We start from the raw sequence: 14,668 nt of genomic DNA, 5'->3' as shown, positions 1-14,668 counted from the left end.
ATATAAATGTACGTCTAAAATTGCTTTTATTCCAAGTTAAGGCTATTTTTATATTAAATATTTTTATATTAAATAAACAATGTTCTAACATTGTTTATTTTTAAAGAAAATTCTCGAAATGACTTCCTTGTTTTTTCGAAATAATCTCAGCACTGTTTTAATATAAACTCTTTCCACCTGTTCACAAATTCCACGCAAAAATATTCGTTAAATTTTTTGACAATCTTATTCAATATGTCGTTGGAGCATTTCAATATTGTCAGTTAGTAACTCTGAAACTTACTATTTAAGTGCAGTAGTATCTCCAAGACGATCTGTCCTTTGAAATGTTTTATCATTTAACAGATGCCATTAAGAAATTTTTACATATACAAGCGTCTTATTTCAACCATATTGATTTTATCAAGTCCACGTGTATCACATATTGGACGTATGTCTATCACTTCTTGATTCGAATAAATTTCCATAATATAACAGTTGTCAAATTATTTATTCAAATGTTAACTATTTTCGAGGATGCATATAAATTCTACATGTGTATGAGGACTATGGTTCAGATGAAACAAAAATAGCTGTAACTTAAAATAAAAGTGACTTCGGATATATGTTTATATATATATATATTTTTTTTTTTTTTTTTCTCCTTAAGTCCTGGATCCATTTTTGTAGTGGGTCCCATATATTGTCAAACTTGGTACGTGTATATACGTGCGCGCACATGCTTGTATGCGTGCGCGTGCGCAATTTTCATAATTTCATCGACTTTTTCATTATATAAGATGAAGGTAAGGATAATAGCATGGTGGGAGGACAAAGACGAACTTTAACAGAAGCACTGTGATACTAACAAAATTAGATAAAATTAGATTTGATTCTTCTTACACGTTTTTATGAATTTAGGTGCCAGACACTCTATGTAACATAAAAGTTGAATAGTCAGTATGATGATGAATTTCTAATGTGATACAAATGATTCAAACCTTGAGCATTGGTTGACGTGGCTCTATATATTGCGCACATATTCTATCTACGTTTGCGATATGTTACTCTCAAAGCACCAGCCAGACTATGGCGCAAATGACTTCAATGTCTTTTGAGGTTGAATTTCCAGTATGAGATGTTGAGCCTTTGAACAATCAGAATGAATGCAGCATACGGTAGGTATAACACTGATTTCAAGTTGTTTGGTCTCTTAGGGTATCAAATCAATATATACCCGTATATCCACATGTATGTTTCGACTGTGCTCTTTTTGAAATGTACACTAATAAAGTTTCTTTGCAAATCGTTTTGTATCATGGCAAGAGGTATCCGTATTTTCGTGTGATCATTTTTTTTTTCTTTGTGAAGGTAAGGTGGAGAATATTAATTTGTATAGAAACTTGTAAGATTTCAAGCAGAGACCAAACAACTCAAATCTTAATCACCCAGAAACCTTTTACCTTTAAGCCTCAAAAGAATCGCGCCTCGTCATAATAATGCCTCTCATTTAAACTTACAGCTTATATTGACAAATAAAAAAAAGTGATGTCATGTTGATAACAAATTGACACCACAAAATGCAAACAGGCGAAAGTGTACATCTAAAAAAAATTTTTTTGGTCAACTTGTATGGAAGATAAAATAGACGTGGCTCCCAACTTATTCTAGGGCTATGCAATTTATTTTATCGCACCAAAAAAAAAAACTTATAAAACCGAAATCACCATCGATCGATGATAGGCCGTGTGATTTTATGTTGAGATAAAATCTCTGATTACGAATGTGATATGCGAAATACTAGAAATATACGTCTTAGCGGTACGTGAAAGGTGAGAGACGAGTTTATATAATAATGAGGTTGTGTACCAATATAAATTCCTAACTAAGAAATTTATCTGGTAATAAAAGAATCTTATCAACCTTTTACATCGTATCCCTATCTCGGACCCCTGCTGCTTCTTAACGGTACAAACGTAGATTACGAACGATTCTAATACCAGAAGTGCATAACAATCTTATGCAATCGAGGAAGATTGGCCACAAAGGCACTTTTCGGCATTAGTATCGTATCTCTGAATAATACATGCAGATCGAAGTGAGGAGTTAGAATTAGAACATCATCGTGTACAGGAATAATTAAATGATAAGTGTATGTGTGTATGAAGAGACAGAAATGGATAGTGCGCGCACGAGACATGTTTGCACGTACTAAAAACGGAAAAAGCAAAGACAAGTGGCACGACGATCGAAGAGACAAAGAGACGCATATGCACGATCGTATAGGCATTATGCCAAAAGGAATCACGAGGATTCGGCTGTCATGATTATCGAGTCTTTAGTTTTACCGTTAACGAAGTAGCTTTGGTTTCCTCTTTTTTGTCGAAGGTCATCACGATCTTTAATAAATTTGATAACTAGGTGTTCTCTCTGTGGTATAGGAAAGCAATGGACAACAAAGGACAGAGTTATGAAACGCTGTTGGAGAATAGTACTGGCTTCAACAATCCAAACAACATAAAATATCTGTGCGATTTAATCGGTCTCGGACAAGAGAATCACTCCAACATGGTTGGCTTGAGGTAAGATGTCTTATATAAGGTATCTCTGGACAAAATGATCTTGGAGGTGGTAATAGGTAGGAGGTAAAATGGAGTGAAAAAGCCATTAGGGCTCCGGAGTAGTCGCTGTGACCATATTGGATTCGTGACATAGGCGAGAAATGACACGTATAATGAGAAATATTGTGTCATTTGTAAATAAAGAGATATTGAATATGAAGCAGGTATAAAACAAAACTCTCTTTTTTCCTTTCTGACAGTCAATAAATAGTCAATAAAATGACATGTAATATAAGGCCCTTTCATGGATTAGGAAAATTTTCACGAGTTAGGAAAACGCATGGTTTTATAATTGTTGGAAAATAGGCCGTCATGTGTAAAATTGTAAGCTCGGTTTTCGTCCATTTTTACGGGTTTAATAAATATGTAACAAGTCGCACTTGCACAATTAATTAATTGAGCAAATAATAAGGAAATAACAGGCAATACAAAATTTCGCTGTCAATACTTTTTCATGCGTATGATAGTGCGGTCCAGAAAACGCTACAAATACTTTGAAGCGTTTCTCCTTTCTTTCTTCTTTTATTCGGATCCAAAAGGTGAAGAAGAAACGCTTCGAAGCGCTTGCACTTTATTAGTATATGTTGTTTTAAACTGTGTTCATGGCTGACTATTCCGGAATCTTAACATGGTTTAGGAAACTTATATTTAAGCAGATAAAAATTTTCGGTGTGGCCACTGTTTTCTTTGATGTATGTGTAATTAGAACATTTTTATATATGCAGATTGTCTGACGCAACGTCCGCTTGTGCGAGGATAGAACTCCTCAAACTGTGCGGAAAATTCTATATTTTACAAACAATCACGATAATTATTGGGATATGAATTAAAAATAGCGATTGAATGCACGTGATGCGCTGCGACGACCACAATTTCATATCAATACAAAACTTTTTCTTATAGTTTTTTATGAGTTCTACCTGCACAGGAGCGGACATCAGACACTGTATATTCTGCGTGTGATTCGACTGTTTCCTAGACACGAACACATCTAGTGAATATTTGCATATTCACTAAATGTAAAAAAACATTGTAACGCTCAGCTTTAGACAACGTAAAACAGATTCGTAAGCGTTTGACAGTACTTAAATTAATAAAAAAATATATATATATTTCGTTATGTAAACATAAACACCGCACGTCGGACACTCGCAAAGTTTATGAGATTTTATGTAATGTCATGAAATTTGAACATTTGAACATTATGAGATTTTAGATAATGTCATGAAATTTGAACATGGGTGTCTTTAAATAGATTCTTTAACGTTTCATCTAACTAAATATGTGTATGTTTTCGACTATATTGATACGGTATTTTTATCTTTTATTCTCTCCTCTTTTCGTCGAGCAATTTCCTTAAAAAAATCATTTTTCTCAGACACTGTATATTAATGGAAAGAAATGTAAGCGTATGTTTAAACTTTGAACAATTTTGCTTGATGCGCAGAGAAAGATTTCCACCTAACGAATACGCTTCTGAGTTGAGACAAGCACAAGCGAGCAAGTGGGCATTCCGAAGTGTCGCAGAGGGTATAGATCATTTCAAGGCTGGTCGTCACACTGAAGCTTTTCAGTGCCTCAATAAAGCACTTACTGTTGATCCTCGCAACGTCGAAGGCTTAGTCGCCCGAGGAGCATTGTACGTTTCCTATTAACACTGCCGTCCGCACATTTCATCAGGATTTTTTTGTTTGACGCCGGCGGTTTTTCGAGGTTTTCGGGAGATCATAAATCGTCAATTCTCATTACTTTTCAATCCTGTCCCGCTATTTTCATGAAATTTCGAGGATATATGTAAATAAATGTAACATTTTTTTGTATTTATTTATTTATTAATATTTTATTGGGTACTTAGTATTTCTCTTTTAGATGATACGAAGCAAAACAATCTCCGAGGTGTAACGCGACTCCACAAGACTGACACATTAAATTTGTTGTCCTTCTTTTTTTGTTTTTGGAACATACATGGCACTTTCTTCGTTTTCGTTTGTCGGTTTCGGAAATTTGTATTAGCTAGCGTTGCTTTAGCTGACCGGAAAGTCTGTCGATCGAATCATGATATCTGTAACTTATTGTTACTTAAACAGAACACCAACAGTACACAATCAGAACACAAACGGCAGCACAGTGCTATCACCGGCCTTTGCGTGATAGTTTTGCGCACGATACCAACGTGGTGTCGCCGGCCTTTGCGCGATAGTTTTCGCGGGACACCAACATGGTGTCCCCGGACGGCATAGTGTTAAAATTCTCAATATAAGATACAAATATATATTTAGTGTGTGCGCACAAACAAATGTATTGAAAATTCTCACCTTCTATTATAGATATGCAAATAGTGGAAGTTTCAAGAAGGCGATCGACGACTTTGAGACAGCACTGAAATTAAATCAAACACATGTAAATGCTCGTAAGTATATGGCGGAGACTCTTGTTGCGCTCGGCCGCAGTTACGAAGATGAGAAGAAGTACGAAGATGCTCAGAAGGCGTACGAAAACTGTCTGGCTATTGCTCCATACCACGAAGAAGCACGGAATTCTATCGAGTATGTAAAATCTAAGACTCTTACAGCATCATTGAATCCTCTGGATACTTTTAAGAGCTTTGAAGCCGAAAACGATGTTGTGGAAAATAAAAAGGATAAGAAGAAGCGCAAGAAGGAGAGGAAATCTAGATCAAAGAAAAGACAGAGATGGAGTTCCAGCTCGAGCTCTTCATCCAGCGGATCTTCAAGCTCTTCAAGTTCGGACTCCAGCAGCTCTTCGTCATCTGGAAGTTCACGATCCGTCTCTCGCTCGCCTAATCGCAAACGCAAGCATAAGAAAGATCACCGTAGCTCACTTTCTCCGCTTAGCAAGCGAATGGCACAATATAATAATCCTCCGGCTGCAGCTACCACCACCCACGATACAATCGCGCCAACTTCTTACACCACGAACACTCGCGAGAAAATGGATGACTATGAAATCAAAGTACGCAAGTTTCTAGAACAAACCAAGGATGATTCCGATTACGAGGATAAGGTAAGTATCGTTTCACTCTGTCAGGCTTTCTCAGCAGCTACATTTCGAGATGTGAAATTTAAAGTAACAACAAGAATTGTTTTGTATGAATTCAGGTAAGGAAGTTTCTGGAAGAGACAGCAAGATGGAAGAGAGAAAGGGAGAAGGAAAAGAAACATTCTGAAAGCGAGAAATTGAAGAAGAAGAAGAAGAAAGAGAAGAAAGGGAAGGATAAAGAAAAAGAGGATAAGAAGAGTCGAAAGAAGAAGAAGAAGGAAGAGCGTAAAAAACGTAAAAACAAGGACAAACTTGAACGAGATTTAGAAGCGCTGAAAAAATCGTCTTTACCGGATTTGGAGCAATTAGAATCCAAGCTTAATGCTTATTACGCGAAAGTTGAGAAAGACTGTGCGGCGCTAAAAAGGTTGGAATCTTTATTGGAATTTTCTCATAATATGTATTGAGTTCAGGTTTTTTTTCTTTTATAAAATACAAATTTATCATCTTAAAATTTAACTTAATTTCCTGCCGTATAACGTACTTTTCATTTACACTATTTTAACGTCATCAGCTATCGCAATTGAACGGAAATCGCGCGGCCGTCAGATATCATATTCTACTTGTGTTTTTATATTTACTAGGTATGTAGCACAGTATAATGACATACCTTCCCCTCTTAGCAACGCGGAGAAGCTCGCTGAGAGTTCGCGCAGGGAGGAAGAACTGCGCAGAGAGAGGGAGAGAGAGAGAGACGAAGCTTCGAAGGCGTATCATGAACGAGAACCTAGGGTACCGATGACCGCGCAACAGAGAAAAGGTGCTTATCGAAGTGTTGCTTGTACACTAAATGAACAATACGATCAAGTGTCGTTATCCCTTGTAGAAATCCAGAGGAAGCCGTTAACCGACATATTTGAACAAGAATCCCAATTAATTCACCCAGAACCGAAGCTTCCCACGCTAGATACCGCCGCATTGAATGCTAAGTGGAAGGCTGCGCAAGCTGCTAGGTGAGCAATCAGATTCCATTATTTATATATAAGGTATTTTAGAATAATTGAAACAGCCGTTAAGGCTCTGCGACGATTGTACTGGGTTATGACGTCACATACAGTAGAGCTCGGCAAAAGTTGCGGCCGATTCTCAGCTAGTTCGTCTTTATTCATTTATAAAAATAACAATTACTTTGCAAACAATATCTTTATGACAGTTTGGTAGAAGGTACCCAGCATGTGTCTCATGCGAAGGGACGTTCCTGAGGTAGAACAATCGGTAGCTCGAACTTGGAGCGAGTGAGAGTCGTCGCCCCTGAAAAGGGCATTTGATTCCCAGCACTGAGTTATAAAGAGTTGTTTCAATTTTCAATGGACTAGGAAATTACTGAAAATATCAATTTAAAAAAATGCATCAACGATAGTACTTGAACTGCATGCGGAGCAATGAGGTAAAAGGAATGGTACAGGGCGGCGGAGCCAGCTGATAATCAGCCGAAATGTACAATTTCCGCCGAGCTCTGACAGAATACATTTCTTACATATAGCTGTATTTCTTAATTATATCCAATAAATATAATAATTTCGTAATCCCGAAATTTATGAAATATACAACAAACTGAGATGTCTGTTCAATATGTCATGCAGAATCGCAAAATAATTTCTGAAATAACGATATATTTTTCATGTCTGTTAAGCTGGTACAACATCCATTTCAACACAATCGAATGGAATTTATATAAAAATTGCTTTTTTGACGCTAATTAAGTACTAATAACTAATAATTCGAAGTTTTGGACAATGATGCGAGCCCATATATGCTGGCGTCTTCTCCCTCCCTTAAAGGCACGGTGGGAAGTATACTTCCCACCTTTTTTCTTTCAGATTTTCATTGTTATATTTGGACTGGTTTCTCTCTCCCTCTCTCTAGAGAACATATATTTTCCAGCGACTTTAGAACCGAATTTAGGTGTTAAAACTTACATATAGGGCTTTTTTTTTGGAAATGATACAATCTACAGCATAGACAAAATTTTGCTTATGCTGAGTTTCTGCAATTATGGTCGGCCATATTGGATCCATTATCTTGAATTTTAGGAAATACTCTATTTTGACTCAAGATTCGTAATCAGATTCGGCCCTAAAAACTTTCGGATACCAAATTCGAAATAATTTGGTTGATTCGCTGCAATTTCGTTCCTCTATATTGGATCTGCCATCTTAGATTTAAAACATATTTCAATAATGATTCGTCGTGATCAGCGACCCTACAAATCCCAAAATTGATGAAAAATAAGCGGGAGGAAAACTGCACTTTAAAGGATTAAGCCCGATGATCTACAATGTGTTCTTTGTTCGTTTTATTTCTTGTCTCGTTGTTTTTTGACGCACTGTTTTACTGACGATTGTGTGTTTTGTCGTTTGCCTCCACCGAAGTTTGTTAACTTTTATCTCGGGCGACAAGAAAAATATTGGATTGGCAAAGTTACCATTGAAAAACTAACTTATAACAGTAATGGCGTTATAAATTATGCGTTACTTTTTACAAATAACTCTGATTAAAAGTACTATGCTGTTATATAATGTGAGTGGCATGATATTTATAATAATGTTTAAATAATTACGCTAAACATATTTTAAATAAATGGCCTTTTTTTGAAGAAAAAAAACTTGTTCGGATTCTAGGGCCGCACTCTGTATTTATGTAAGGGAAAATTAATTACCAATTAATATTCTTCTTCGGCAAACTCGTACCGCATGAAATATCGATAAATTTCGACTATTCCCAAATTGATTTGTCTAATCATAATGCCCCTCGAAACAATGAAAAATGATGTTATGATGTTAACGAAAGAAAAAAGGGACTTACGACTTCGCAGGCAGTCTCTACGCCGCTTCGGTCTTGCTACACTCTGCTGGCATACGTGTGATGCTGAAATCTCTTTTCGTTGCCAATTTTGGAACGGCTGGCCATCTATAGCTAATATTTTATTTTTGCACCTAGGGCTCTCGCTCTACAAACTGTTTGGTTCGGATTTGCACGTCCCAATTGATAAAGTTTCCTCGTTAAGTAAGATTCGTTAAAAGCGTACATTGCAAAGAATTTGCGCCAAGTACGGGAAATACAATAATATTTAGTATTGCACAATATCCGCTTAACTATACGAGTTCACACACGCGTGTGCTTTCAGACAAAAGGACGTTCCTTCGCAAAAGTGGCAAGATGTACCGGACAGCAAAAAGTTGCAATCCAACGTTTTCGTGGACAGCGACGATGATGACGATAACGAGATAGAAGAGAGACTTCAACGCGCGGCCCTCGAGAAGTCTTTGAATATACGTAAACAAATGCAACGCGAGCTTGCGGAGAAAAGAGCAACGCCAGCACAGCCGATGTCCGCACCGACACCTCCGCCACCATTGCCGAAAGAGCCACCGATTCCAAAGCAAGCGCCCGTCAAGTACCCTACGCCACAGCCGCAAAATAAATTCCAGTCGTACAAGGACCCATCGCTGTCCGTGCCGCAAGCGACGCCTAAGTTCGGTTCTAGCAACAATTTGGGTGGCAAGTTCCAACCAATCGGGCAGAATAGCGGACATCCGCCGGAACCACCGCGTCCACCGTCGACGAAGAGTCAAAGCCAAGCCAAAGGGCCGAGAACCGATTCCGACAGCGAAGCCGAGCGTCAGCATCGGCACACCCCGAAGAAACGCGAATCGAGCAGCAGAGGCGGCGGGGTGAATAAAAGAATAAGCCGAGATCGTCCAGCGAAGCGATCTCGCAGCAGATCCCGCAGCGCCTCCAGCTCGGGATCGTCGAGGTCTCGATCGCCGAGACGAAGCCGCTCGCGATCGTATTCGAACCGACGATCCGGGAGTTACGAGAGAAAGTACAGCAGATCGCCTTCAGGCACGTACAGCAGATCGCGATCAAGGTCACGATCTAGATCGTATACGAGAAGTCGCAGCCGCAGTAGGTCGGGCGACAGGGGTTACTATCGTAAGAGGCAATTTCGGCCGTATAATAATCGCGGTACGTACTACAAGCCGCGCTTTCAAGGATTCAACAATCCGAATCACCGTGGTGGCGGCAACAATTTCCAGAACCGGAACCGCTTCTACAACAATCAACACAACAATCGTTTCGGCAATCGACGCGGCGGTGGCTTCAATAATCGTGGTGGCGGTCGCGGCCGCGGTAACCGTGGCGGTAGATTCTTCCACGGTAAACAGGGCTTCCGCGATTTCCGCGACAGACGAGACTTTCGAGACCGACGCGCGACGTCGCGCGACCGCTACAGCGATCGCAGTTACTCGCCCGATCCGATGCGAAAGGTCGACGAGGCGAAAGAAAAGATAAACAAGATGCTCGAAGGTGGCGACGACGTCGAACATCAGCAAGGTAGCGGCGGTTCGACTGTACCGCCCAACAAGAGACAAGCCGGACCCTTGAGCGAGGGCGAAGAAAGGGACGATGATGACTATGAGAGGTGGGGAGAGGGAGAGGGGGGCGACACAGCTAACAAGGTTGGTTAGGTTCCGCGTAGGCTTTCGCGAATGAATAGGCAGTCTTCTTCATGATGATCATGATAATCCGGATGATGATGAGCGAAGGAATAGTTGATGACAATGATGACGGTGGTGATGATGATGATGATGATCAGCCACGCGCGCGCGAGGAAACTCGAGTCAGGGGCCAACTAACTCTCGTTTGTTGCCAGAGTGAGGAGGTTGGACTCGCCGACCTGGAAGGCAAGGAGTACTTCATTGAGCGCATGAAGCAGCGAAGCAAGAATGTTTTAATGCAGAGAGCCATTGCAGCTAAGACTTGGTAGATACTGCTGTCGTCGTCACCGTCGCACTGCTTCTCTGTTTCTCCTTCGTCTGTGATATAGTTTCTTTTTCAAACTATAGTTAACGGCTCTGACCGAATCACGTGAGGCACACTTTCGTAGATTTATATATAGTACTGCTCATTCTTTCAACAAACGTATCTAGTTAATTTCATCCACATGTATGGCGTAGCAATAATTAGGCCGTTTAATGCTGTTGTTTTGTTCAACGAAACATACGATCGGCGAGTGGCTTTCATCGTTATGCATTATCGGAAAAACAATATTGACTTCTTTTTACCTCACCGTACAATTTTTCTTCGTGCACATGGACAGTCATGATATCCTTAACACTTATGTTGCTAAGGATACTACTATTTTTGACCGTATGCATACATGTGTATACTTTTGAAAGTCGTAGGCACTGTGTGTGTTCAAGTATATATGCCAGTCTGTGTAATAATGAAATTGAGTTTCATGTGTATTGAATTGAGGAGGAGAAAGTCCTTTTGAGTTGAGAATAAGTCTCTGAGCATGATCGAGCGGAAGACTACGTATTTTTATTTTGTGAGATAGCCTGCTGTTGCGATTCGTTGAAATGCCTAAATAGATACTTTCGTTTTGTTTGTATCTTCGTAATTAAGGATGAAACCCGGAAACGCAGTCACATGCGAATGGTATCCCTCTTCGGTCCATATTTCTTAATTTCCCATAAAACTTTGTGAAAAACGCGAATATGCTATTATAATCTCTTCATTATGAATTATTATTTTAAGTCATATAGTAATAGAATAAGGATATTCATGTATGTTGTATGTAAACGACATTGCTGTACAATTGAAGATCCCAAATACACGTAAAACAAATCTGCAAAGCTCAGTAATTTCTTAATAATTTAACATATTCTGAAGAAAATTAATATTTACAGGCTCATTTAGAATAACCATCCCGATGAACAATCTGGTAAATGTTTGCGTTTCACCGTGTATTTTTTTTTGTGATAATAAAACAAATTATGAAAAGATATTTGTATATATTTTGAAGAGGGGGCATGAAGTTTTTTACCCAACATTTAAATTTTATTTTCTGCCGAACTTTTTCCTTCATGCGTTTACATTGTCATCTATATTAGTCAGTCATAAGATCGGAGTAAAACATTCATGGACACGTTCCACAATGGTCAGAAGTATGTCGAAATAAAAATTCTACCCGGACATATGTTCCTCTTTCTGATCATACTGTGGTAATTGGGAACGTATATCACACCATGTTCGCTCTCGATATTTTGCGGCAGTACTTGGATTTTTACTATGATTTATGATCAAGTAATGATAACCTACAATGAAAGAGAGGGAAGATTGGGCTTTGCAACCGATGTTGATGGTCGAGCCGACATAAGATAAACAACGCGCATCGACAGGCTTGCTCCGCACCGGAACGAAACGCAATCAGCGACGTACACCAGTCGACAATGAGGACGGAAGCGTCCGCAGCCAATCGCGAACCATTGTCGTCGCCCAATCAGCGACCAGTGCATTCGAGGACCGAGGATCACGACGATCGGCTTTCTCAAAACATTTTGTCCCGGGTAGCCTCGTTATTCTCGCGGGAGACAACGAGTAAAATTGGCGCGCGTGGCTGACTCAAAAATGAAAATCCGCAAAGATTGAATCCGGTAAACTGGGTAAATCGTGTGAATCGAAAACAGGGTGTGCTGGAAGAATCGTGAAGAGGCTGATGATGGGAAACGACGGCACGGAGGCGCGTTGAGGTATTAAATTCGAATTTATTTATGTTTCGCTCACAGAACACGCTGACGAATTTAATGAATAATCGCAACTCCCTAAGTTAATGATCCTTATCGAAATTGACGTTAACAGTCTTCTTACAATGCTTGTTCCCTTGCGGCTTTTACAATAATCGAGACGAAATTACGTAACTAATCGGTCGCCGTGGCAGCCGGCCCTTCGACGTCGAAGGGCGTCCTCTTTTTGTCTCTCCTCACCTCTGCCCGCGTTCTAAACTCGAGATATCGACTATCCCCTAAACACGTGTTCACGCTAGTACGAGCTGAATTGTGTGCGATATACATGTAAGTTATGTTATATTATATTTTTGTTTCTCATATATATAAATACGACGTTTTCTAGCTAGAATAAATTATTAAAATCTACGTGGTAATAATTTCAAGGAAGTGAGGGAGGGAGAGAAGGAGCGGGGAGACACGGAGTGTCTCTCGCTTATCTATCTATTTACATGAGGGGGAACGAAATGCATCGCGCGTCAACTCCGCAGACTCGAAGCTCCACTTTTGACAGCTTAGATCTGCAAAGCGCGCAGCCGCTTATTTTCAGTAGTTGTTCTATGTATATTCCAGCCCGGCGCCTAGGTTTCGCAGGGCAGTACTGTACTCACAATCCTGGGCCGGAATATACATAGGACAACGACTATTTTCTTTTCTTGAAAAAAAAAAAGAATAACGCGGCTCTCGAGAACCTTCGCTCTATCTTCTAAAGTAAAATGCGTTCGCTGACGCGACGCGCGCGTTGTGGCAGTGGGTCGCTCAGAACTCGCTGATTAAGGCAGTTGGGCATGCCTCGAGAACGGAAAACAGGGGGTGGATCGGGAATACGTGTCCCTCGCGGAAGGACACTTTTTCACGGTTCGGCGGCCGGTGACCGCGGCCCAGCTAAGCGCTGTGTGACACTCGCTCGGGAACAGTCTTCGAAGTCGAATATCACGGGTAATAAGCATTATCGTCGTTGTTACCCATCGAAAAAATTTCCCATATTTAATTATGTACAGAATATGTCCATATGTAAAAATACATAATTTCACCACTATATAATTATATATTTTCATATATGGACAAATTTCATACACACACACACACACACACACACACACATACGACGCCTTATATATAATTATATCTAATTATATATAATTGTACATCTAATTATATGTAATTATATATAATTTTATACAATTGTGTGTCTGATTATATATAATTATATACGAAAAGTTTTTTTACGGGTATCATCATCGTCACGGTTTTCGTTACCCATCACTGGCAAGGCTTTACGACCGAAGTCGATTCCAGTGGACGATGATTCGACGAACCGTCCCTCGACCTGCCCGACTACAAACTAACTTATTCAGCGCGATAACACCATCGCTCCCCGATGATGCGAATTTCATTGCGTGAAAATTATTCGCCAGCGATAACGTTTATTTATTAATTTTTTTTTTCTTCGCTGACGTCACTCGCACTCTGTCGACGGAGAGAGAAAGAGAGAGAGTCTTTTAGCGACACGTCAGAAATCCAAACAACTTCATCGTTCAACGAATGATAACACGCGCGCGCTTAATCGATGAAAATCGAACGGCAATACGTGGGTATCCAATATTCTATCCGGATATCCGATTATTCGGATAAAGGATAAATGTGAAGTCCGAAGCCAGAGTCGGATCTAAATTCGTGACAGAGTCGATCAAGCAGACACGATTGCAGTAACTCAGATCTCTCTTCAATATTTAATAATCTTACGTGAAAAGATGTTGACACATTGAACGTCGTGAGGGTCATCGGTGACCAACGACTGTGATATTACTGTGCCTTCTTGTATATAAAATATAATTGCATTCTAAAAAGTAACTTGCATAGACAATAAAGAGCTAATGAAACGAAGTAAGAGATACATGTGTCCTGAATTATAGTTTCACAAATAACGTCTTTTAGATAATACGACGTCTAAAGGACATCTTTTATACATGTGTGTGTTTGCGTATTTATTTACTGCATCTTTAATGACGTAATTATCAGACGATCAATGAAAGTTAGCGCGACATTCAACGTGTTAATTTACGAACTATCAAGACGCGAGATGACAGCCGCCCGGGATGACTGTGCATCGAAATTTTGGGACAACCAATCGACACTGTGAGAAAGGGATTACAGTGTTTCTAGACGTTCCGAATCCGGATCTCGATTCTGGTCGGAACTTGAATATAAATTATCCCGGTTACCTGAACAGTACGGATCGATCTCGGATAATCAGACATCCGAATACCTGAGTGGATACCTTTAACCCTTAGCTGACACACGGGGTTAAAAGTACCCCAGAGTGTTTTTGAACGCAAATTTTTTATAGCTGCGCGCCAAATTTGGTTCTGTGGCATCACCTAGTATTAGTCGAGGCTTGACCCAATATTGATAAATAAAACAATTATACACATT

General features: G+C 39.7%; 1 protein-coding gene across 3 annotated transcripts in view; it reads left to right on the top strand.

The window, feature by feature from the left end:
• The window catches only part of LOC106741934 (tetratricopeptide repeat protein 14 homolog), a 19,727-nt gene extending 8,420 nt beyond the window's left edge, over nucleotides 1-11,307 (top strand). The window contains exons 1-9 of one of the 3 annotated variants that reach the window (XM_014614385.1): nucleotides 939-1,157; nucleotides 1,502-1,811; nucleotides 2,421-2,561; nucleotides 4,048-4,239; nucleotides 4,928-5,624; nucleotides 5,720-6,027; nucleotides 6,245-6,613; nucleotides 8,788-10,123; nucleotides 10,318-11,307. In XM_014614385.1, the coding sequence (XP_014469871.1) occupies nucleotides 2,428-2,561; nucleotides 4,048-4,239; nucleotides 4,928-5,624; nucleotides 5,720-6,027; nucleotides 6,245-6,613; nucleotides 8,788-10,123; nucleotides 10,318-10,431 (3,150 nt within the window). In that variant the 5' untranslated portion in view covers nucleotides 939-1,157; nucleotides 1,502-1,811; nucleotides 2,421-2,427 and the 3' untranslated portion in view covers nucleotides 10,432-11,307. Of the gene's footprint in view, nucleotides 1-938; nucleotides 1,158-1,501; nucleotides 1,812-2,420; nucleotides 2,562-4,047; nucleotides 4,240-4,927; nucleotides 5,625-5,719; nucleotides 6,028-6,244; nucleotides 6,614-8,787; nucleotides 10,124-10,317 lie in introns of those variants that run through there. The other 2 variants (XM_014614384.1, XM_014614383.1) reach the window with 2 other exon arrangements.
• Nucleotides 11,308-14,668: the final 3,361 nt, after the last annotated feature.

Source organism: Dinoponera quadriceps, unplaced genomic scaffold (assembly GCF_001313825.1).
Source record: "Dinoponera quadriceps isolate SergipeBrazil2010 unplaced genomic scaffold, ASM131382v1 scaffold458, whole genome shotgun sequence".
Lineage (NCBI taxonomy): Eukaryota > Metazoa > Arthropoda > Insecta > Hymenoptera > Formicidae > Dinoponera > Dinoponera quadriceps.
The sequence above is the reverse complement of the archived record's forward strand: the minus strand, read 5'-3'. Positions and strand labels throughout refer to the sequence as shown.